Source organism: Mucor velutinosus, assembly GCF_035048745.1.
Source record: "Mucor velutinosus strain NIH1002 chromosome Unknown tig00000041, whole genome shotgun sequence".
Taxonomy (NCBI): domain Eukaryota; kingdom Fungi; phylum Mucoromycota; class Mucoromycetes; order Mucorales; family Mucoraceae; genus Mucor; species Mucor velutinosus.
This window is the reverse complement of record NW_027041905.1, coordinates 3,456,122-3,479,727: the sequence shown is the minus strand read 5'-3', so window position 1 is coordinate 3,479,727 and position 23,606 is coordinate 3,456,122. Positions and strand designations below refer to the sequence as shown.

At 40.1% G+C, this 23,606-nt stretch overlaps 7 protein-coding genes across 7 annotated transcripts; 5 read left to right on the top strand and 2 right to left on the bottom strand.

Annotated features, from left to right (window-relative positions):
• Window positions 1-2,465: 2,465 nt before the first annotated feature.
• On the top strand, window positions 2,466-4,239 carry SNQ2_3 (ATP-binding cassette transporter snq2; the record flags this gene model as incomplete). Its single annotated transcript, XM_064820744.1, has 6 exons — window positions 2,466-2,520; window positions 2,591-3,026; window positions 3,081-3,113; window positions 3,165-3,199; window positions 3,257-3,336; window positions 3,391-4,239. The coding sequence occupies 6 exons, from the start codon at window positions 2,466-2,468 to the stop codon at window positions 4,237-4,239; spliced, it is 1,488 nt and encodes a 495-aa protein (XP_064684664.1).
• Window positions 4,240-4,962: 723 nt separating this feature from the next.
• On the top strand, window positions 4,963-5,697 carry ATC70_001346 (uncharacterized protein; the record flags this gene model as incomplete). The annotated part of the gene is made up of 2 exons (XM_064820743.1): window positions 4,963-5,335; window positions 5,405-5,697. 2 exons carry the CDS (start codon window positions 4,963-4,965, stop codon window positions 5,695-5,697), a joined length of 666 nt encoding a protein of 221 aa, XP_064684663.1.
• A 1,176-nt stretch (window positions 5,698-6,873) lies between these two features.
• Window positions 6,874-11,598, bottom strand: ATC70_001345 (uncharacterized protein; the record flags this gene model as incomplete). The annotated part of the gene is made up of 5 exons (XM_064820742.1): window positions 6,874-7,240; window positions 7,298-10,665; window positions 10,717-10,877; window positions 10,952-11,256; window positions 11,312-11,598. The coding sequence occupies 5 exons, from the start codon at window positions 11,596-11,598 to the stop codon at window positions 6,874-6,876; spliced, it is 4,488 nt and encodes a 1,495-aa protein (XP_064684662.1).
• Window positions 11,599-12,454: 856 nt separating this feature from the next.
• ATC70_001344 (uncharacterized protein) lies at window positions 12,455-13,526 on the top strand (the record flags this gene model as incomplete). Its single annotated transcript, XM_064820741.1, has 5 exons — window positions 12,455-12,550; window positions 12,612-12,699; window positions 12,779-12,888; window positions 12,965-13,099; window positions 13,374-13,526. The coding sequence occupies 5 exons, from the start codon at window positions 12,455-12,457 to the stop codon at window positions 13,524-13,526; spliced, it is 582 nt and encodes a 193-aa protein (XP_064684661.1).
• A 1,170-nt stretch (window positions 13,527-14,696) lies between these two features.
• SNQ2_2 (ATP-binding cassette transporter snq2) lies at window positions 14,697-15,781 on the top strand (the record flags this gene model as incomplete). Its single annotated transcript, XM_064820740.1, has 5 exons — window positions 14,697-14,873; window positions 14,931-15,006; window positions 15,058-15,179; window positions 15,231-15,335; window positions 15,401-15,781. 5 exons carry the CDS (start codon window positions 14,697-14,699, stop codon window positions 15,779-15,781), a joined length of 861 nt encoding a protein of 286 aa, XP_064684660.1.
• A 27-nt stretch (window positions 15,782-15,808) lies between these two features.
• QCR8 (ubiquinol--cytochrome-c reductase subunit 8) lies at window positions 15,809-17,102 on the bottom strand (the record flags this gene model as incomplete). Its single annotated transcript, XM_064820739.1, has 5 exons — window positions 15,809-16,245; window positions 16,307-16,612; window positions 16,667-16,798; window positions 16,857-16,937; window positions 17,000-17,102. The coding sequence occupies 5 exons, from the start codon at window positions 17,100-17,102 to the stop codon at window positions 15,809-15,811; spliced, it is 1,059 nt and encodes a 352-aa protein (XP_064684659.1).
• Window positions 17,103-22,008: 4,906 nt separating this feature from the next.
• Window positions 22,009-23,374, top strand: NOT4_1 (transcriptional repressor general negative regulator of transcription subunit 4; the record flags this gene model as incomplete). Its single annotated transcript, XM_064820738.1, has 5 exons — window positions 22,009-22,214; window positions 22,271-22,415; window positions 22,469-22,682; window positions 22,735-23,290; window positions 23,347-23,374. 5 exons carry the CDS (start codon window positions 22,009-22,011, stop codon window positions 23,372-23,374), a joined length of 1,149 nt encoding a protein of 382 aa, XP_064684658.1.
• Window positions 23,375-23,606: the final 232 nt, after the last annotated feature.

The following is a 23,606-nucleotide window of genomic DNA, read 5'->3' as shown; positions in this document are numbered from 1 at the left end:
TATACAGTAAAACATTCAAAAGGTAGACAAACAAATCATATCCTTTCAAAATTTTAAAGAATTGTGGGCCGTACAAGGTGAATAAAACCGCCAGCAAAGCCAGTAACGGGGAGGGGGGTTTGGGGAAAACATAACGCGCCTAATTCAACACTTGATAGCATTGTTTAAAGGGGGGGGGGGGTTTTACCGTAGCAAAGCAAAGGTGCAAACCTATGACAGCTAAGCATCCAACCCAGCATTTTATAGCATTGATCTATACGAGGGCTTGATTGTAGCGAAGCGAATATGCAAGACCATAGTATCTAAGCAGCAAATTCGGATTTTCATTTCCATTGTTAATAAGCTTACCAGCAACATAACGCATCAGAATTTGCATAACCAGCTTTTCCGAAATCAATATGTCTCCTATTCGAAGTAAAAATTGCAGCTACCAAAAATGTGATTTATGCCGTGTAGATAAACTCTATAAAGCAATACATGACCAAATTTGACAGATTTCAAGCCTTCATATCTCGCCATCTAGGCCATTATGAGCCACCGGAATGACGCCAAACAATTGTACTTGAGTAGTAGTAACGTCCTAACACTTTTGCTCAACTTTTTGGGGATCAAAAAAAACATGAACAAAATTCGACCAAAAAGCATGAGGTACCCCTCATGGTTTTCATCGAAAATCAAACGATCGCGTTTTTCACCTTGAAAATGGGGACTTTTACTATGGTATATCTTGAATCAAAATGTTTCTCTCGATCCAATGCAACTTCTGAAACCACTTTTATGAGACTTTCATATGCAAAATATGGCTATTTTCGCTAAAAACCTCATTTCCAATTTTATTAAATTTCTCAATAAGTTTAGTCAAAACACTTATTACAGTCAGCACCATTGGAAGCGCCTTGAAAAGTACTTCAATAATGTATTAGGAAGCGTAGGGCGATCATCACAATTTATAAAATCGAATATCATAAAATAGATTAAAGAAGTCGAAAAGAGTTGAAATCTGTCCAATCTTGAACAAAAAAAATCTGAGTTTGAATCAGTTTTGGCGGTGGCATTGCTGCTGGCTGACTCAAATGCGTTTCTGTTGATAACAATGATGATGGAAATGACAATTGCGATGCTAATTAAATGGGGATTATATATTTGAAAGAACAATTGCTTAGCACAAATAATTTTTTGGGGAGTTTTGCATGAAGGTGTCTTTTGCAATGACAATATCTCAAAAAAGTCGCTGTAGATCTTACACAAGTCCTGTATTTACTCATGATCAGCGTTATGTCACTGAGTATCAGCAGCAGTGAATGATATGACAATTTTATTATCAGAAAATGGCGATTGTGATGTACTATTGCTGCATAAAATTTGAATATCTTTCGCATTATCCCAATAATAGGCTTTGTTTGATATCAGTGTAAGCAAAGAGGATGCTGAGGGAGATACCTCCTCTCCTCCTCCTGGCTCTGATATAACCTTCCTTTTTACAAACTAATGATTGATTGTTTAAAATCTACTTGATATACCAAAATTTTATAATATCTGATTTAAAATGTCTTTGACGAGAGCCCCCAGGGCGACGCCAACATCGAGCGTAGCGAGATAGATCCGCCCGTTTATAGAGTACAGCAAAAGTATCAATCAATGCAACCCAATAATTAAATAGATGCTTATTGAAAAGAAGCCAATATGGATGGCGTTTATTAAGCATTATACATGCGACACCTTCTTAGATGTAAATACGCCATCACGAGATTTCTCACTGCTTAATATGTGTGATCTGCATAAATTAGCCGCCCATGTAGCATATACTATGACGAATATGGCATGTAGGATTACATGTTTCGAGATATAGTACCACAATCTTTGTCTATCCATTGTTCACACGTCCAATAAAGAGATCGATGCTGACACTAGGCCTTTGTAAAGAGTTTTCAGAGTAGCATGCAGTTTGACATGCGCCATCAATTGACATAGTATTAAACGAATTGATTGGCAAAAGTATATTAACATGGCAGTAAAATAGTAGAGCAATACCAAAACGCATGAATATAAAGCTGTCCTTATTTGGTTTGGGCAGTGACCAGACTTGAGTAATAAGGTTTGGCGTTCCCACCTATCTCATTAGCGCTGCTAGTGATAGGAACCTGCTTGTTTGGTGTAACAAGGTATACATCTAGAAGACACCACTGCCTGGATATACATTTTATCATAGGAGTTAATGCAAGCTGCTTGATATAACCATATAGCACGCATCTGATTGTAGCGAGACTCATACAATATAACATTCCACTCAATCAGATACTTTTCCAAGCATGAATCGCAACGCCCCTTTGATATAAAAAGGTGCCACAGCCAGCACTCCGAAACCTTAATATCTACTATTGCACCATCCAACATAAAAAGAGATAGCATAGTCATCTTCTTTTCCTTTTCTTTTCGCTCATTTGTAGAAATAATATCAATCAACCATGACTCAAAAAGATATTCAAACTGTAAAGACTTCCAACGGTCAAGAAATCAAGGGTAACTATCACCTATACCTGCGCATGAATAGGCGGCCATGGTTAATTGATTTGATATACGTCTCTGATAGTCCACACTTATCTCTTTATCAACAACGAGTTTGTTCCTGGCCATGGTCCTTTGATTGAAACCATCAACCCTGCTACTGAAGAAGTCATCTGCTCCGTACACTCTGCTGATGAATCTGATGTCGATGCTGCTGTGAACGCAGCCAAAGAGTGTTTCAAGAATGTATGGCGTAAAACTGCCCCTGCTGAACGTGGTCGTTTGATCAACAAGCTTGCTGATTTGATGGAGCGTGATAAAGATGAGATTGCTACTTTGGATGCTCTTGATAACGGTAAGGCTTTCACTATTGCTCGCGATGTCGATGTGACAGACTCCATTGGCTGTTTCCGTTATTTCGCTGGTTGGGCTGATAAGATTCATGGCAAGACTATTGATACGACTTTTGACAAGCTGTGTTATACTCGTCATGAACCCCTTGGTGTTGTTGGTGCTGTTGTGTAAGTGTGCTCTGTTATGCGTCTATGAGAATGCTGCTAATTGTTTGAACAAAGCCCATGGAACTACCCTACCATGATGCCCGTATGGTGAGTAAGAGTACGGCTGCAGATGTGATTGAAGTCTAATGCGCTATATAGGAAGCTGGCTCCTGCCTTGGGCACTGGTAACTGCAGTAAGTGCTGATGAGAGAGATTACTGTACGGTCAAGATGTTGATTTCCTTCTACTAGTTGTGTTAAAGACATCTGAAATCACGCCATTGTCATTGTACAAGTTTGCTGACCTTGTCAAGGAAGCTGGATTCCCTCCTGTAAGTAGCAGTTATAGTGATATATGTAATGCATAGTGCTGATTCAAGCTGTAGGGTGTTGTTAACATCATCACTGGTTATGGACATACTACTGGCAGCTACCTCAGTAGTCATCCCGGTGTCAGCAAGATGGCTTTCACTGGTTCTACTGTCACTGGTCGCAAGATTTTGGAGAGCAGTGCCAGCAGCAACCTCAAAAAGCTCCAACTCGAATTAGGTGGTAAGAGTGCACAAATTGTCTGCGCTGATGCCGATTTAGCCAATGCCGCAGTTCAAGCTCATGGTGGTATCTTCAACAACCACGGCCAAAGCTGCAATGCTGGCTCTCGTATTCTCGTGCAAGAGGATGTATTTGATAAATTCATGGAGCTCTTCATTGCTGAAACCAAAAAGATCAAGATTGGAGATCCCTTTGATGAAGAAACCTTCCAGGGCCCTCAAATCAACAAGAGTCAATTCGACAAGATTCTCAACTACATCAAGATTGGTCAAGAGGAGGGTGCCAAGTTGGCTCTTGGTGGTAAGCGTTGGGGTGAGAAGGGTTACTACATTGAGCCTACCATCTTCACACACTGCAAGAACAACATGCGTATCATGCAAGAGGAGATCTTTGGTCCTGTGGTAGCCATTGCTACTTTCAAGACTATTGAGGAAGCTATTGAGATTGCCAATGACTCTGATTACGGTTTGGCTGGTGGTGTATATACCTCCAACTTGGATACTGCCATTACTGTCACCAATGAGCTCCAGGCTGGTACTGTTTGGGTTAACTGCTTTGATGTCTTTGATCAATCCACTCCATTTGGTGGTTATAAGCAATCTGGCTTCGGCAAGGAGCTTGGAAAGTATGCTCTTCAAGAGTACACTCAAGTCAAGGTTGTCAAGATTCAAAGAAGCTTATAAAAGTGATAGTGTAATATGTGGAAGGATACTCCTTTAGGGTAGTAGCTTAATACCAATTGTGTAAAAAAAAATAAAATAAAAGAAATAAAAACTACATGCTATTCATCTCCAATAGCTTATAATGTGCTTTGGTGGTACCTGCTATCACACAAACATGTATGCTTTTTTGCTTATACAAATGATGTTGCTGGGAGGCATTATAAACGCCAATCCCTTGATGTTTCATATGAAATGGGAAAGGTTGCCCAGATGTATTAAGCTCAGCCCTTGGATCGAAACATCACAAGCAAAAATAAAACCTAATTTTCAGATCTCAAATGCTTCCATGAAAGGTCTATTTTTGCAGTGCTCGAGTTGCCTTGGCGGTATCAAAACAAACAAGATGTATTTGTGCCTGAAAGCTTCGTTAAAGTGCAATTAGGTCTGTATGAAAGCAAAACTACTACTACGTAATAAAGTTCAATTTGACAATATAAAGCTGCTAAATAGAACTCAATGGCAAGCATACTCTGATAAACAACATGCTGGCCATTGCAGTCTTGGCAACATTCTTCTGTCAAGCCCACTGGTAGCCCTTAAAGTCGGGGCATCTACTCAACGAGACATACAAAACATGTATCTGACAAGTATTATGATTGCTACTCAAGCAAAGGTATATAAAAGGACCACATAGGCTTGGGTTTTCATCTTTATCTTATCAACAAACGAACACCCCTACTCGAAATGCAATTGATCTCAACCCTCCTTGCTACTCTCACTGTCATTGCCTCTGCTGCCTCTGCTGGTCCTTCTCATGCTATGGAATCCGCTGCCGCTGTAGCAACAAACACCACCACCAACACCACCACTCCTGCTGTCGTTCCTGAAGCGCATATGAAGTATGGCTACAATCCTCCTCGTGTCAACCCCGAGTACTGCAAAGGTTTCCAGATCGATTACCCTACCTCTCGTGATTTGGCCTTTGAAGCAGGCTCTCACCAATATGTCAAGTGGTCTGTCAATACCGAGGGTCTCAAGAGCATTCCTCTTCAAGTATTCCGTATCCGTATCATGGACGAAGATCAGCGCAATTTTATCACTGTTGGTGAATACATCCGTAAGTACATAAAGTATAAATCATGTTGCGTATTGGCCATTAACCATAATTTGCTTTTTTTTTTGTTAGCTCTGTATAATGACAAGGAAAACAAGACCGGGTCGACCTTCTTCCCTCTCAATCTTGATGGCTCTGATGGAAATTATCATGGCCGTATCATGGTCATTTACTCTGATCAACCTGTCCACTGTGTCTATGAAACTGTCAATTTCAGGGTCATTCATGGCCCCAATGACAAGATTGCCGAGGATTTGACACCCTATCTTGAAGAGAACCCTGCTTTTCTTCACTCTGCTATCAACATTGACTATCTCTATGTCCAAGGTCAAAACAAAACCATCACTGAGTTCCAAGCCTCTTGACGACGAACAAAAATAACTTGTAATCATGACTTGCTATGGGCACAATAAAGTGCCATTTTATAAAATTCAACATTGCAGCGTTAATATTATATATGTGATTTGACCTTCTTTTTTATTTATGGTACATCGAGATGCAATAAGGCAAATTGCCTTTTTTTTTATCAAGTCTATCAATGCAGATAATTACACTATCAAGACATACAGATTACCGAACAAACGTGAAAGAAGAAGCTACAAAGAGGGCTCATACAACAGTAGTAGTAGTGGCAGTGGGCGGATTTTAAATTATATATTTTGCTGTAGGAATTTCTGCAATCCAAACCAAGTTAATTTGAATTTTCTAAACGTTTTTGACAAATTCGACTATATAAGTCGCGAGTATCACGCCCCATTTTCTAATACATTTACATGGAGCTGATCAAGCTGCATCGAATTGTGCTGATTTCACAAACCTTTTAGAACAAAAATATGGCGCAACGATAAAAAAAAACTGAAAAGTAGTTTTTGAGCGAAAAGTTCATTTTTTGCATAACACATGTTCAAACAGATGCTTCCAGGTGTTGCGTTGCACTTTTGGGATCATTTTGTATCAATATACACCATAGAAGAAAACGCCGTTTTCAGGGTGAAAAATGCGATCGATTAATTTTCGACAATTTTGCCTTGCTACTACACATCCAAAATTGATAAATTCGATCGATTTTTCATGACCCAAAAAAAAATCGAGATTAAGCATCAGGAAGTACGAGGCAATCAAAAGTAACTGTTTGGTGTTGATCTGGGCCCTTAAAACGGCTTGGAACACGAGATATTAGTGCTTAAAATCACCAAATTTGGCTCTATTTTGGCATTTGGATAAGGAGACAGAGGCTCTTTCGCCAAACTGCTGTACAAACCCTGGCTGAATTCACTAATTCACACGTGCTGCAACGTTTGAAATGCACATTCCAGGTCCTAGATGCTTTCTGGAGGATATTCAGGGCCATGATCTATGTTGAAACTGTGTTGCACTAGCTGAAGCTCGCCATTCTATAAGGAAATGGATCGGGCCAGCATACATTACATGAGCCACACGATGATAGCTATTTTCTGACAAAATTCAAGCTGCTTACGCGCATGTTGGTATCCAGCGTCTCTGGAACTGATAGATAGATATAAAAATTTATTCAGCATGGATTACTTTCTAGATGTAATTTGCTTGTTACTGCTGGAATTCTTTTGCTGCTGTACTTTAGACAAGACGCTGCTCAAGTTGGAAGCTCTGGCCATCATTCTCTCCTGTTGATAAGAGGACAATGAAGACAGACTTGTTGCAGAGATGATAGACATACGCTTCTTGTCAGTGCGAATACTCATTGCTGCAGATAATCGTTTGCTGCTATTGGCATTGTCCAGCACAGCGCTTGAGGGAGATCGCACATAGTACGAGGAGCGGTTGCTGTTGTAGGTAGAAGCAGATAAACGATTTGTAGCAGCAGATAAACGAGACAGTCTGTTGTTGCTGTTGTTGGCAGTGTTCTTGTTTGCAGGATGGATGCGAGGACTAGTAGTATATAAAAGTTACTGATAACAAGAAATCATGTTGATGATGCACACTTACCCAACGCCTGTCGTATTAGATTTTACTGGCACTGAGGCTGCTCCCTCACGATTCTTTTCTGTTTCTTGCTGCATGACAGAAGATAAAGACATGGAGGTAGGTCTCAGCCCAATCTCATTATCACGCACACGATCCATTAATTCAGCTAATCGATCACTAACAGACAGCAAAGACGTTTCATCTTGGCCAACCAACTTGTCCACTTGAGGCTCAATGAACACACTGGCTAATTGTCGCAGACTTTGACCTATCATGGCTTGTTCTTGCTTTAGCTCGTCAATCGCATCCTGCAAGCTTTCATGCACATGTTGCAATTGCTCCAATTCTCGAATAATCCATTGATGACGATCTTGCTCCTCAATGCGGTCTTGCTGTTGGTGATGCTGTTGTTTCTCACCTTGGTCTGCCACCACTTGCAATGGTATCTTTTGCTGTGATTTTGGCTGTTTCTGTGATTGCACCTGCTGTTGCTGTTGTTGACATTGGATGGCTTTTGCGTCCACACCTTCAGAAACCTCGTCGACAACCTCCCACACTTTGACAACCTCTTCTTTTCGATGTCTGACAATCGTCTCCAGTTCCGTCTTGAGAGCAAACACTTGACGCGCTACTTCAGCTGCATCGTCGTACAGTTGAGTCATTTGGTTTCTGGTGTCATCGAGGTCTGTGCTGGCTTGTCCCAGAGAGGCTTGTACCTGCAACAAATGCTGACGGGATTTGCTGATGGCATGGCTAGCAAGCACCTTGAGACAGTACAGGCTTGCGTCCAGTCTTGCAATGTAGCATAGGGTGGAGAGTTTGGATGTGCACTGAGCACCGAGCTGCTTGGATTGCAGTGCAGTGAGCTGCATTTCTTGCTGCTGTGAAGTCGATGTGGCAGAGGAAGCACAGCTTTCATCGTCCTCTGCTTGTGGATCCATGACAATCTCTGACACTAGATTGGAGTCTTCCTTCCAGTCCTTTTCCACACGAACACAGGGAGTTTCGTCTGTATCCAACCTGTCCAAGAGACCCTGCAATAAAGCAGGTGGTCGCACCTTATGGAGTGAATCCCGTGTAGTATTCAGTTGCTGCTCAATGTCAGTGTATTCCTTCAGTAGCTGTGTTCTCTCCTTGTCTAGCGCATGTTGCTTGTCGAATAGCTGTTGTGTGAATATCATGAGTTGGCTCAGCTCTGACTTGATCTCATCTTCCGTGCGTGTTCTCTCGGGATCGTGCAGCTCCTTTTCTAGTGACAGGCACAGTTCGTACATTTTCTTTTTGCTCATCATCAGCTTTTCTAGATGCTCGGTCACCTCTTCAATGTCCTTTTGGATTTCATACAAGTTGGAGTGCAATATATCAAACGACAGCTCGAGTTGGTTGAGTGAGGGGTGATCCATGCCTGCTCCTTCTTTTCTGGGAAAGCTGTAAATGTTGGCCATGATAGTGTGTTTTTGACGCACCGTAGTAGGCTGACTGATGGAGCGAGTCAGCTGGTGAGGTTGTTGCTGTGCCATTTGCTCATCGGTTTTGTCTGCTGTAGCGGGATAGGTCTTGGTCAATACCTCTTTGACATGGAGCCAGCGCTCCTGCACCAAGGCTTTTGCTTGTGTCAATGTGTGCTTGTCGTCTGGCTTGTTCTGATCCAAATGTACCTCAATTTCTTGCACTACTTGCTCTACTACCGCCGTCATGTCTTGATAGAGCCTGTTTCTATCGTCACGCAGATAGAGCACCTGGTCAATAGGCACCGTTTGAAGGATCAGCAATGACTGAGACAGATGGGCAACGCAATGGCTGATATCCGCTGGCTCCTCTTCACAGACTTGCATCTTGAGTTGCTGTTGTTTTCTGGCAGCTGCCTTTCTGAGTCGTTCAATTTGGCCGATCAAATCATCTTGCGCAAGTTCCAGCTGACAGAAACGCCCATCAATACGCTCAAACACGTCAAACAGCTTCTCAATCTTGTCGTGCTGTAATTCAGACATCTCCCAATCTGCTTGGTGTATTTGCTCTACCTGCTCCAGCTCTTCACGGAAGGACATCATGACCTTCTCAACCAGCTGATCAGTGCAGTCAAACATTTCGTGTGCTTCACGAAGCTCAAATCGCAGTTGTGTGATGGTCTTCTCCAGTTGCTGAATAGTAGAGACGTGTTCATTCTGTTGCATGTTCCAAGAGCCCAAGATGGAGTCAGTAATGTATGCCAATGACGATTCAATAGAGTCAGTAAAGGTGGTTTGATAGCCGAAAAACGCCTTGAGTATCACTTCGAAATCAGAGTATTCTTCATAGCTAACATCGCCCTTTTTGCGCTGGATAGTGGCCATCAGCAGTTGCTTTTGCTTGGACATGGGCAGCTTTTGCTTGCTATCATCACCGCAAAACAAAAACGAGGCAGACACCTTGGAAATCCTTGACTTTACGTTGATGGCATTGGCAGGGGCAACAGTCGTGGATCGAGATACTGAGCGAGTGACAGACGATCGATTGTATTCGCTTGCTGAATCAAAAGGTCTTATCGTGCCACTCAGTGAAGAAATGACAGATTTCGTCTTGTTGGCATGTTTCCGTTCCGATTCCAATTGTATCATTCTTCTTTTGATGTCCTCTGATTTGCATACATCCAAAGGGGTCAAACCCTTTTTATTCTTGAGACTCAAATCCGCACCGCCCTCAAGTATCAGCACTTCAAGTACTTCAGGGACACCGCCAAATTCGGCAGCAAAATGCAGTGGCGTATTACCAGTTGGATCAGCAATATTTACGAGCGAACCAAAACGAATCAACAGTGATGCACACATGGCCAAATGTTCAGGGATATTGACTCCTGTCGATGATAGTGTGGACGGTGGAAGTGGTGGTGGTACTGGCTGTTGTGCCTCCGTGTCTTTACCATTGCTACTCTTTTGGATACCCCATGATTGGCCATCTTTATCTATGCCAAACCTAGCCAAATGATGTAGTGCCGTTCTACCATAATAGGTCTGGGAATTCATATCAGCACCAGCCTGAAATAACATGGTGATGGTATCCAAAGAGGGTAATGGCTTGGTACGCATCGCATGGTGGAAAGCAGTGAGGCCAGTCTTGGGATCGTGGTGATTGATGAGCAGAGGTCCACTGTGTAGAATGCCGTTCAAAGGAGGTGATTTCATCAATAAGGTTTGAAGTGAGTGATGGTCATGAATTTTAATAGCTTGTAGGAATGCAGACTGAACTATATGTACAAGGGGTGCTGCAGAAGGATCAATATGATCGATTTCTTTCAGTGTATCAAACTGGAGATGCGATAATGATGACGGGTAGTTGGGGATCGTGCAAAGAAGATGAGATAGTTTGGCGTAGTTGATGGGGTAATTTACTGTACAGTTGTTTGATGTTACCTGTTCCTAGCTTAGTAGTGCATTCATGCGCACCACACACAATTTACTTACAAGCTCTGATCTCTTGATTCGAAGCACTTCCTCGCACAATTGGACAATCTCTGGATTTCTCTCTGCATACTGGATAGCAGACCAACCGTGACTATCCGTAATATCAGGCGAGGCATGGTAAGCGAGTAGCATCTTTACAATGGGTACATTTCCATCTCTGGCTGTTGAGCAACATATGTGTGTGTGTGTGTGAGTATTTCAAATGACCAAAACAAACAAAAGACAAACACTTTACCAGCATACATCAAAGCAGTTGCGTTCTTACTATCAGTGCCATCGACGTTGACTCTTCCATCTTCCAGCAGCAACTGTAAAATATCAGCTTTTCCGAGATAACTTGCCAAACATAAAGGAGTGATCCCTTTGATCTCATATTGAGGGGCATCCAATGTCGCATAATATAGATTGGGATGACACAATAAGATATTCTTCATGATGTCGAAATGGCTTGGGTTGGTTTGAGATATCAAATGTAGGTTGGATGTGTTGATATTTGATGCATCCAGATCCAAGCCGTAGATGGCACACACCAATGCAGTTCTAGTAGAGCGTCAGTGACGGGAGTCAGTCAAATGATGGTATCTACAGCTACTACCTTCCTCGCCCGTCCTTGTTGTTGATATCAGCACCAGCACTCAGCAGCAATCGCACCATGTTGGGGTGGCCTCCCAGGACAGCAATGTTCAACGGTTTACATTGATATTTCTGATCGATTTGTAAATTGCTCAATAGATCAGGCCGATGGATGATATCCGAAGGGATGACTGGTGAATAGGTGTCTTTGGAGTTCCAAATAAACGAGCTATTGACATCAATGCCTGATTGCAACATGGATCGCACTTTTTCCACATCGTTTCTAGCTACAGCAAATAGAAATTCCATCTTGCTCTTGGTCGAGTGAAGTGGGAACAAAAAGAAGGAAAGAAGAACTGATATTCATCTTGAATTAATACCAATGTTCTTTCTCTATTTGCAGAGAAAAAGTAAGGAGGTTTCTTTTATTTGATGTAACATTAAACAAGAGGGAGACGGGGATGTTGAGAAGGTTTAAGGGGTGATTTAGGCAACAACTTTTTTCTACTGTGGTGATAAGTCAAGGTCTCAAATTAAGGGGTGGAAATTTTCATCGTCCTTGTGTTGCTATTAGTAGCAACAAACAAGCATAGTTGTTGTTGTTGTTGTTGTTGATTTGCTGGATTAAATCCCAGTAAATTAATGGCTAAATTGAATCGAGTAGGGTATTCGCGCGCTCGCACCGCAAAAGCGTTGCCTTGATGTTTATATAAAAAGCAACATTTGGAAGCCACAATGTAGAAAGATGCCATCTATTTATACATTTGCAGCATATCATTGATATAAACTGATGCTACTGATGACGTACAAATCACTGATTTGCTTGTGTTTGCTTAAGAGAAAGTGGATATTTTACACCAACAGCGGGAGATTCCTCTAAAAAAGAAATTTTTTTGGTTATCTCTCCAAAAAAAACTTGGTTTCGTTATAATTTTCTCTTTTTCCCTCTCTTCTCTCTTCTCTCTTTTTCTCTTTCTTTTTTTTTTTTCTTTTTTAATTTTTCTTTTTGAACATCCCATATACTATTTCTATTTAATCAAAAAATAAAATCACACATTTAAAATACTAGGTATGTCTTTCATCACAGTTATATATCTTTGTGTGCTTGCTTTATCTCATTCCTTTTTTTTTTTTCATTTTCATTTTCATTTTTCATGATAGAAATATGGCCGAAATAAGAAGAAAGCTTGTTATTGTTGGTGATGGTGCTTGTGGTAAAACTTGTCTGTTGATCGTCTTCTCAAAGGGTACCTTCCCTGAGGTAACTATATGATAACGCCCTTTGGCTCTTTTTTGCTGCAAACAACTCATAGAGAAAATAGTTTTATGTTCCCACCGTATTTGAAAATTACGTAGCTGATGTCGAAGTTGATGGAAAACACGTGGAATTGGCTTTATGGGATACAGCAGGTAATGTATATCTCTTTTCTGTCCTCTGCCCTCTCTATCGGTATGTTATCAGCTGGCTAATATACATGTCTACATATAGGCCAAGAGGATTATGATCGTCTTCGACCCTTGTCATACCCTGATTCTCATGTTATTTTGATTTGTTTTGCTGTTGATTCTCCCGACTCTTTGGAGAACGTTCAAGAAAAGGTTTTGTATCATTTTACCCCTTAATTTTTTTTTCTTGTTGCCCTTAAACTAATACATGCTCTTCTTGCTCTTATAGTGGATTTCTGAAGTCCTCCATTTCTGTCAAGGTTTACCTATTCTTTTGGTTGGCTGTAAGAAAGATTTGAGAAATGATCCTGCAACAATTGAAGAGCTCAGAAGAAACTCCCAAAAGCCTGTTGGCTCTGATGAGGTAAATTTCTGTTACTAAATATTTCTTTACTTTAGGAGATTTAGAGGGAGATGAGGGGCTGTATGTAATCAAGTGCTTTTGTATATACATATATATATATATACATATAAGTGTTCTAGCAATGCGAAATGCAAATGACATGACTACATTTATCTTCCCTTCTCTTTGCCTCTTTATCTCTCTTTTGGAGCAAAAAAGTTCCTATTTTCATTCTACATAACTCCCATGAAAAAATAAGATGATTATTTTGTAACACATTTCCGTTTTATTTTAGGGTGCTTTGGTTGCGCAAAGAATCAGTGCTTACAAGTACCTTGAATGCTCTGCCAAGACCGGTGAAGGTGTTCGTGAGGTATTTGAACATGCAACAAGAGCTGCATTGATGGTTTCAAAGAAGAAGAAGTCCAAGGGTTGCACTGTTTTGTAAAAAAAATATTAAAAAAATTAAAAAAATGAGCCTTTCTCTCATGGTCTCACAACATATAACTTTTCTTTTCTATTTCCTTTACCTTTATCCACTTTTTATCTATAAATCTTTCCTCTTTCTTTATTTACACATGCACACACAGACACAGGCACGCATCACAGACTCACACAAGTAACCCCACACATCTCACGTTTTATTCCATATAAATATATACTTTTTTCAACTCGATCAAGTTGCTGTCATCCTACTTACCATGAAACCTGATGTATTGGGCTTTTATTGATCAGAAGATCAAATCATAATGATGAAGGGCTGATTTTGGTTTCGAGAAATTGTGCTCCCGATCATATTGGAACACGCAGCGTCTCTTGATTCCTGCTCCTAAGCACGCAAGACATATGATTTGCACATTCTGCTACAATACCAGATATATAGCTCACATCATTTGGCTCTAGTTGTCATTCTGGCCTTACAAAATGTGCCTGAAAACCGTGTATGTTTAGAAATCTCGGTAGATTTGTCCAAGAATCAATGAAACCACTTACAAATGCTGGATCAAATGTCGAAGCAACTGTACATGCTATGCAAAAACGAGTCTATAAGAAAATCATCTATAAAATTATGTGTATTTCTTTGGAGAGAGCAATGAATTATGCAGAAATCACGAGAGATGTTAAATACTACAAGCTCCATCTCTCTCGACATCACAACCAAGACAGATGTAAGCATTTATTTACCAGGACAAATCCTTCATGACAGCAAAGATGCCTGTCTGGAAGCTGTCCTAGCTATATATATATATATATATATATATGAAGCTGTAATCGTACTTCTGCTTTGCTCGTATCAACATGTGTTTAAGATCTTTAGAATCAGCATATGTAAATGATGTCTATACATCACATCTATTATTGGTAACTGATCACTGTCTTGTTTTAAAGAGTTGGGTCATAGGCTCTTCATTGAGTAAGCGTCATCTTTGCTGTAGAAGATTGCAACATCTTCATTCATGCAAACACGTAAAATCGTTCAAACGGCACTGTAGAATTGGGATCACTATTGAAGATGATCCATTGTCGAAGTGACTCTTTCTTCTTGCTTTTTGTTGTTTTTTTAGCAACAAAAAGTTGACAAAAATTTCTTTCTTCTACTAATACACTAAAGCAAGAAATGGAGTCAAGCGGCAACAAGAGAAAAGCCGACGAGATAGATGCTCCTGCCTCCAAAAGACAACATACAAATGTGATTGCGCGAGAGCCCTCGATCTTTGGAGTCAAGCCTGTGGACGATGTTACTAAATACATTGCCGATTTCATTGCTGAACATTGTCAACTCGAGAATGTCGAGGTTTGTGGGGGGTTTCGTTGTCGACTTGACGCTATGGATTAAATCGTCCGCTAATAGATTGAAGCCAAGTTGGGCGTTTTGATTGAAAAGCGTACAAATCAAAGAATCAATATGGGCGCTTTAAGCGAAACAAGTAATGAGGAACATCAGTCTAATCATGATCGTCCATTGACAATTGCTCTAGTTATACATTCAGATTACATGAGACAGTATAGATTTGAATCCAACATGCCGTTGGAACAACATCGTCATTTCAACAAGATTTTGAATGACATGGTCAACAAAACCCAAGCACGCGAATACCGAGTAAATATCAGATCAGAATACTGGTTTCAATCAGACATTAATCATGCTTAGGGAGAGCGTATTAAATATAAACACACCATTGAAACTGACAAGTTCTATGACATACCACACAGCAGACAAAAGCTTCGAGTGACTACAGAAAGCGCAACTGGAAAGGTAAAAAAAAAAAAAGAAGCACCATACGAGATGGCTGGCAACACAATCCTAAAATTCAGGCCTAGATTGTACCAAATGGCATCATTGAGAAAGTGCGTGTTGCAGATTTAAACATCCATGCACCCAATCAAGCGTTAGATTTCAGAATATCCATCAACAGAGAACTTCCACGCACCAAGCCCAACTCAAATTATGTCTTTGAACGAAACAAGGATCGCATTTCATACCAACATGGTGGAATCGCTTTTGATTTAACCCAAGTAAAAGGTGCTGCTGATAAGGACCCTGATGTACGCCATGAATTAGAATTGGAGTTTGCTGATGCCTGCATATTAGCGAATGAGAAGTCAAAATACGATCGTAAAGAGCCTTCACAGTATACGCAAATGGTTGAAGTATTTATGAATAATATTCGACTGCTCAGTCGTTATGCTCTGAAACTATAATAAAGAAAACTCTCTAAGTGCTCATGTTTATTTTGCAATTTGAACTTTTGCTGTTCCTGCAGCTGTTGTTGTCGCCGTCGTCGATGTAGTGGGTGTGGAAGATGTAGTGGTGGTTGCTTTTTTATCGTCATTGGAGGCTAATAAAATGGCTTTTTTAACCGGCATTTGAGGTTTTATCTTTTGGGCCATCCAGTCATACCATTCCTGCGGCTTACGCTTGCGCAGAAATGCCACAATGATAACTGTCATATTGTCACATCCAATGCCTGACATGTTTCCCTGTTCTGCCAAGCAGTAATCCATCAATTCCTCGCAAATGGGCCCCAGCGACATGCGCTCGCATAATTTACAGCGCACAAAATCAACCACCTGCTGATTTGTCAGACAATCCCAAATACCATCACAAGCCAACACCACAAATTCATCATGATCTGTCAATAAATGTTCAATGATATCAGGCTCAGCTAAATTGGAACAATTAGATTAATTGCCAGTACTGAACGAGAGAAATCTCCTCATCCTCACCTGTCACTGCTTGATGGTCTGGTGTAAGTTGGGTATTATTTTTGAAATTGAAATCACCAAGTGCTCTTGACAGTGCCAAACTTCCATTTACTCTACCGTTTTCAACATAACCTCCTGCATTTTTGATACGCTGCGCTTCTTTGGGGTGCTTTGGTTTGTGATCTTGTGTGAGAGGAATCGCTCTACCGTCCTTGGTGCTGATGACAGCTCTTGAATCGCCTGCATTGCTCACATACAAGACGTTGCTTTTAGTGAGCAATGCGGCAACTGCAGTGCAACCTGAATTATCATTATCAAATCGAGCATCTACAGATCCACAAAGATTAGATGCCAACCATCTGAGTATCGCTCGGATCCTACCTTTCTTCAGATCCTCATCAATGCCATAATAACCCATTCGAATAGCATCTCTATATCGGCCTCTATCAAATGCTGCTGATTCCATAATCTTCTTATAGAGTTCTGTACCACTGTATTTGGCCACAGCATCGCCTAGATTTGAATGATTTTAGTTACACAACCAAATTTCGAAATTAAACGGAACACTCACCACCGTGCCCATCAAAAACAGCAAAGAAGCTTGCCCCGGTATCCGCATATGATGTAATTGTAGTATGTGAGTCCTCCATGCCTATGCGTTTGTGTGTGAATTGGAGTTTTCTTGTTCAATTGAGAAGGTGTCTGTTCGCTTACTTGTTCTCCAGCCTTGCATACATGAAGCACCATACATTACGCGCTTGTCATTGCCCTCGCTTGTGTTTTTATCTGTAATAGGTTCCGATAAAGTTTGTCCCATGATTTGATGTTGTGTTTTGCAAGTACTGTTCAAAAATAGAGCCCCTTTCTAATGCTGCTGTTATGTATACAAAAAGTATAAAAAAGTTGAAAAGAAGAAAACAAAAAAAAACAAAAAAAAAAGTTAAAACGAAAATTCCAGAGGTTTTTGATGTGTTCATCCATTTTTGGAGGAATGATTTCAGTCTAAAATGTGCTTTTGAAACTCTCCGGGCTGAGGCCGAAGCTTTAGTTGGATAAAACTTGACCAACCGATGTATATTCAGGCAACTAGATGTAATCTGGCCAATTGAGCAAATCAAGAATACATGACCGAAATGCTATTCGGGGAACATGTCAATTTGTTGGTTATGCAAAGTAAGCTGTAACAAGATCATACGTAAATACAAAGAAAGGGAGCATCTTGCAAATGCAAAGTTTGTGAGCTAAGGAAATTTGGCACTATACCTAATCTGAGCATGATTGATTTAGAGTTGTGTCATAATGTCCCCTGTTGGCAATAGCATCCAACTGCTTATCATGATTTAAAATGAGTTAAGGGTAGCTCCAGTAGCTTTGCTACTATCGGTACTGATGTTATGTTCAATCTTGGTATCATTAACTGCGAATATCCTTACATTCAATATGAAATATGGCTGATCTAATCGTAGCGGTGATTTAACAGATCTTGAAAGTGGAGAACTTGCATGAAATCTGATGCGACCTGCAGACTTGGATGGTTCATTTGCTGGCAGATCAATAAACACTTGAGTAGGGGAATGTCAAACTTACCTCAAATAGCAAGTAAAGAAAGAAACTATACTATGACCACATAAACTAATGGGAATAAATGTAGAAATAAATGGTTGATTTAAGCGGGTTTTGCATTTGTAACTCAAAACATTTGATAGGATAGACGTACAAAGCCTAAATTTCAAAAGATTTCCTAATGAGAAACGAAACTAGCGCCAACATAGCCAAGAAACTTGATCTTATACAAACAAGGAGTGCTTAAATCATGGTGTATGCATGGAGATTGCTAGTTTTGGCCCTAAATGACGAATTATATTGCCAGCATTTACTCTAATTACCTGCGTTTCTTGAGACATTAAAAGGATCTAAAGCGTATTGTACAGTCCCGTTTCACGAACGTACATGATTCTGACAAAATTCTGCTAAAAAAAAAGGTTACATACCTCTTTGACAATTATCAATAAAGTGAAGAAAACAACGGCACATGCATTATACATTACTGAAAAGAGTGAGTCTGGCCTTTCCACTATAGAAATTTTAGGAAAATGAAAAAGTTTTACTAGCGGCTTAGTAATGAGTAGGCCCATCATGATTCCCCTTCAACTCATCAATGCGAAAAGTATAAGATTGTTGAATAGATTTTTTGAGATTTATCATGTATACGACTGTGTTTATGCTTCGGATGGCTCTATATATATACGGGCTAAGCAATTGTTCTTTCAAATACATGGTCTCCACTTGGTCAGCATCGCAATCATCATTGGCACCATCATTGTCATCATCAGAAAGGCATTTTTTTTAAAAAGGTTTTTATTACTTGCTCCGCGTAGACAATAGTAGCAGGACTATAATCAAGCGGCGGGCGCAATTTACCGTGATAATATTATATATGTTTAGACAAAATATGAGAACAATTTAAAAGAGGGACTATTATAGGCTGGCATGAATGAGATCTTCGTCGATCATTTTTTGGATGTCGAGTCGGATACTATTCAGCACAGCGGCGGGAGCGAAGGAAGTTTGATCAAAGATAAGACGATAGTGAGCCTTCCAAATGTTAGACATCGCAATGATGACTATATGATGGGAGGAAGCACGAGGCCGCTGACTATATCGAATATTGTAAAAGTCGAGAGTGAGGAGGGAATGGCGGATATCATCAATGGTTACCGTGGGCCAGAGGAACTCAGAGATAATACCCTGCCAGACCGCTGCCTTGGGTGGACATTCAAAAAGAAAGCGGTCAGTGGAATCTTCAACTGAGGAACAGACAAAGCACAAGGGGGACAAGTAAACAGAGGGGAACCTCAGATTCAATAGAGACTGATGGGGAATGCAATTGTTGATGAATCAATATACGACATTTCTTTGGATCATGGTCAGGGACAAAGACCAGAAAAACGACCATTGGGGAGATGCTATGGCAGCCGATCGTTGAGGAACGACGGAAGCAGATGAGCATGCTTGCCGAAACGATTTGGATCTACTCAGAAAGGCATTTGGGTAAGCCAGCAGCAGCGACGCCCGCCAAAAATCAATTGATATGCAGCCTATTTTTTCTGTTCAAGATTGGCCATATTTTGTCTTTTTTCGACTTCTTTGAACTACTTTGCCAGATTCGATTATACATAATATGACAATCATCTTATGCTCCCTAATACATTCTTGGTGTATTTTCCAAGGCACATCTAATGGTCCCAAGTAAGATAGATGTTTTGAACAGATTTATTGAGAAATTTATGAAAATGTGAAATGAGGTTTTTGGCGAAAATGTCGAGATTTTGTATATAAAAGCCTCATAAATAAAGATTCAGGAGCTGCTTTAGATCGATACAAACATTTTGAATTGATATATACCATAGTAGAAGTCTTTATTTTTAAGGTTAAAAACGCGATCGTTTAATTTTCGAAGAAAACCATGAGGAGTACCTCATGGTTTTTGGTCGAATTTTGGCCATGTTTTTTTGGTTCTCAAAAAGTTGAGCAACGACGTCATGAAGTTACTGCCACTCGAGTACAATTGTTTGACGTTATTCTGACGATCTAAAATGGCCTTGAACGCAAGAAAACGCAACTCAAATGCACTCAGGTTTTGCTGTATGAAGAACACTAAGGGCTAAAAAAGTGAAAAACCAGTACGTTGCTTGCCCGTATATGAAGTAATTGTGTGTATATGAATGTAGAGCATCACATAAGAATTAGATCCACAGATAATATGAAGAGTTTTTATATGAAAGTGAAGGGCGGAAATGATGTAACAGTATTATGACAAGATACGCAAGGGCAATCGGTAGCGTGAGCTGTCGCTGCGCAGGTTCGTTCTCACTGAAGCGAAGCAAAGGTAGAGAGCAACCCAAAGCATAATAAACACTCGTATATATTAGAAAGTTTGAACACAAAAGCATTGTCGTAGCTAATCAGAGATTAAAAGTTTCCTCTCCCAAGAATATAACACATCCAATTTAAGCAATTCCTTGCCTGCTATTTTGCTATGGATTGAGTGATTGCGGTTTGAATACAACATTTGATAACACTGACCTTAAGAGAGTTTTACCATAACAAAGCAAACGTGCAAAACCATAATCAAACAGCAAAATCAGCTTTTCATTTCCTTTATTAATAGGCTTACCAACAATGTAACGCATCAAAATTTGTATGAATTAGCTTTGACAAATCAGTATGCGTTCTCAGTATGCATCCTACGTGGATTAGAAGTTGCACAGGCTGCAGAACTGCCCTTCCAGAAAAGTATAGCTACCAGAGGTGTGATTCATGCCGTGTAAATAAACTCTATAAAGTAATACATAACCAAATTTGACATCTTTCAAGCCTTCATATATTGACATATAGACCTTTCTGAGCCACCAGAATGACGCCAAACAATTGTACTCGAGTGGCAGTAACTTCATGACGCCGTTGCTCAACTTTTTGAGAACCAAAAAAACATGGCCAAAATTCGACCAAAAGCCGTGAGGTACCCCTCATGGTTTTCTTCGAAAATTAAACGATCGCGTTTTGAACCTCAAAAATAAAGACTTCTACTATGGTATATATCAATTCAAAATGTTTGTATCGATCTAAAGCAGCTCCTGAAACTTTATTTATGAGGCTTTTATATACAAAATCTCGACATTTTCGCCAAAAACCTCATTTCACATTTTCATAAATTTCTCAATAAATCTGTTCGAAACATCTATCTTACTTGGGACCATTGGATGTGCCTTGGAAAATACTCCAAGAACGTATTAGGAAGCATAAGATGATTGTCATATTATATATAATCGAATCTGGCAAAGTAGTTCAAAGAAGTCGAAAAAAGACAAAATATGACCAATCTTGAACAGAAAAAATAAGCTGCATATCAATTGGTTTTGGCGACGGCTGGTGGAGCGGGCAAGCTCAATGCCCTTTTAATCGTGAAGGTAATAGTAGATCCTTTTGAAGTCAATAGGGGAGTAGGTGACAAATTACATAATACTATTGTTAGCCATTCTACTTTCTTTTGAGGCCTTGTATCTAATAACGCCAGTCCACCGAAATACTTGTAAAGTCGACTTCTTTCCTTTTTGTGGCCTCAAAAGTGTGTACCAACAATAAATCTATTATGTTATGATATGACTCGTGAAATGGGATTGTATATAATCAGGTTGGCCTGAAATTTTCACAATAAAAGACAGCTAATAGATGACACTTCTTTTGGTTCATCAATGCTCAGGGTGTACATTGTGGGCTGAAAATGTTCCGTTGTACATTTAGCTTAAATTGGCTGTACATGGTAGCCTCGTCGTTCAACAAACATATCAGATACACTTCTCTACATTATCTGCTGATGCTCACGCTTTAAGAAAATGATTCAGTAAGGATCAGTAATACGCAGAAGGCCTATAACATCCTACTGCCTCGTTCATATGTACAACTCTACAACACTTAATTCACTACAGATGTATCTTGGCTTGCAAATTTACGCTGAGCCTACCTATCAAGGTTCTTGTTCAATATAAAGGTATCCATTGTCCAGATCTGTTACAAACTTTCGACGAACTGTCATGCATTTTCAAGGTGATACCAACTGATACAATCCTGTTTCAGGACACATGTAATTCATTCGGTGCTTCAATAAGTACGTGGCAAAATGTTAATCAAGCACTTTTCTTCTCTTTAACAAATTCGCCAGCATGGGGATCGTTTTGGTTGTCATGTCTGCTCTCAGTTTGGCAGCTGCTATCACATCCAGAGGAGAACATACAACACTCACCGTATCCATTGTCATGTCGATTATAGCTGGTCTATGTGCTCACTCTTGTTTACCGAAACTACGAGACACTTTTCTGAAAGCAAACTTGTCTGGTCGCGATCTGTTGAAACGAGATAAGCCATTACTGTAAGGACAAGCTGCTGTGATGTATGTAGACTGGAATAGTAATGCTATCAAAACAGGCCAGAGACGATGGGTTTACCAGTTGCCATCATCTACCTCATTACTTTGTTCTTGTTTATCCCTTTTCCATTCATTAACTGGTTTGAAGGCGCTAATTTGGTTCATGAAGACGATCCTACTGTAGGAACATTTCCCTACAATAAAGTAAGTATGGAAGAGACTTTCATTCCAACTCTATTGTTAACAGCTCTGTGAAGCTGGGAGAGATACTGTCAGCCATTTTAGCGATTCAATCAATGATTTTGTTGGGATTTGCAGATGATGTGTTGGACGTACGATGGAGATACAAGGTGTGGTTTCCTGCAATTGCAGGTATTCCGTTGATGATTTTCTACTACACAAACAAAGGGGTAACTTATGTAATGATGCCGGTGCAGCTTAGACCCTATGTAGGGGATTTGGTCGACCTAGGTACAGCATGCAAAGTGGATCAAAGCAGCATTTAGCTAAAAGAATTGGATAGGGCCGCTTTATTATGTGTATATGGCTATGCTCATTATATTTTGTACGCATAGTATCAACATTTTAGCTGGCATCAATGGTATCGAGGCTGGTCAGTCTCTTGTCATCGGGATCTCTGTCATTTGCAACGATTTGCTCTACATATTCAACAATCCTGATCGCGCCAGCGTGGAAGCACATTTATTCAGCCTCTACTTTATCATCCCCTTTGTAGGTGTAACCTGTGCTCTATTGTGGCATAATTGGTTTCCTGCCCGTCTATTTGTTGGTGATACATTCTGCTATTTTGCTGGTATGACATTAGCTGTTGTTGGTATTTTGGGCCATTTCTCCAAGACACTGCTCTTGTTCTTCTTGCCTCAAATCTTCAATTTTGTCTATTCATGTCCTCAATTGTTCAGGCTAGTAGAATGTCCTCGCCATCGCATGCCTCGGTTGAATGATCAAGGCCTTCTGCAATGCTCCACGGTTCGGCCAAATGATAAGAAGCCTATGGGTACATTGGGAAACATTGCATTGAAATTACTGCATGCATTGGGTCTTTTAAAAGTCTTCGAGTATGACACGGAGGGCCGTATAGTCGAGTGTAACAATCTTACACTTCTCAATCTAGTCTTGGCACATTTTGGTCCAATGTCTGAAAAAACCACAACGATCACTGTATTATTCATTCAAGCTTGCGCAAGTTTGCTAGCTTTCTTTATTAGATATAAGCTTGTACATTTTGTATATTAAAATTTAGAATTTCATGCTGAGGTTGAATAGAAAGCTTTATTCTTGGTTGAAATGACTTGCAATTCACATTCTTTTCCTCTCTCTCTCCTTCCTCGATATACGCGATAATGTCAGATAATCAACCAACGTAACGTATAA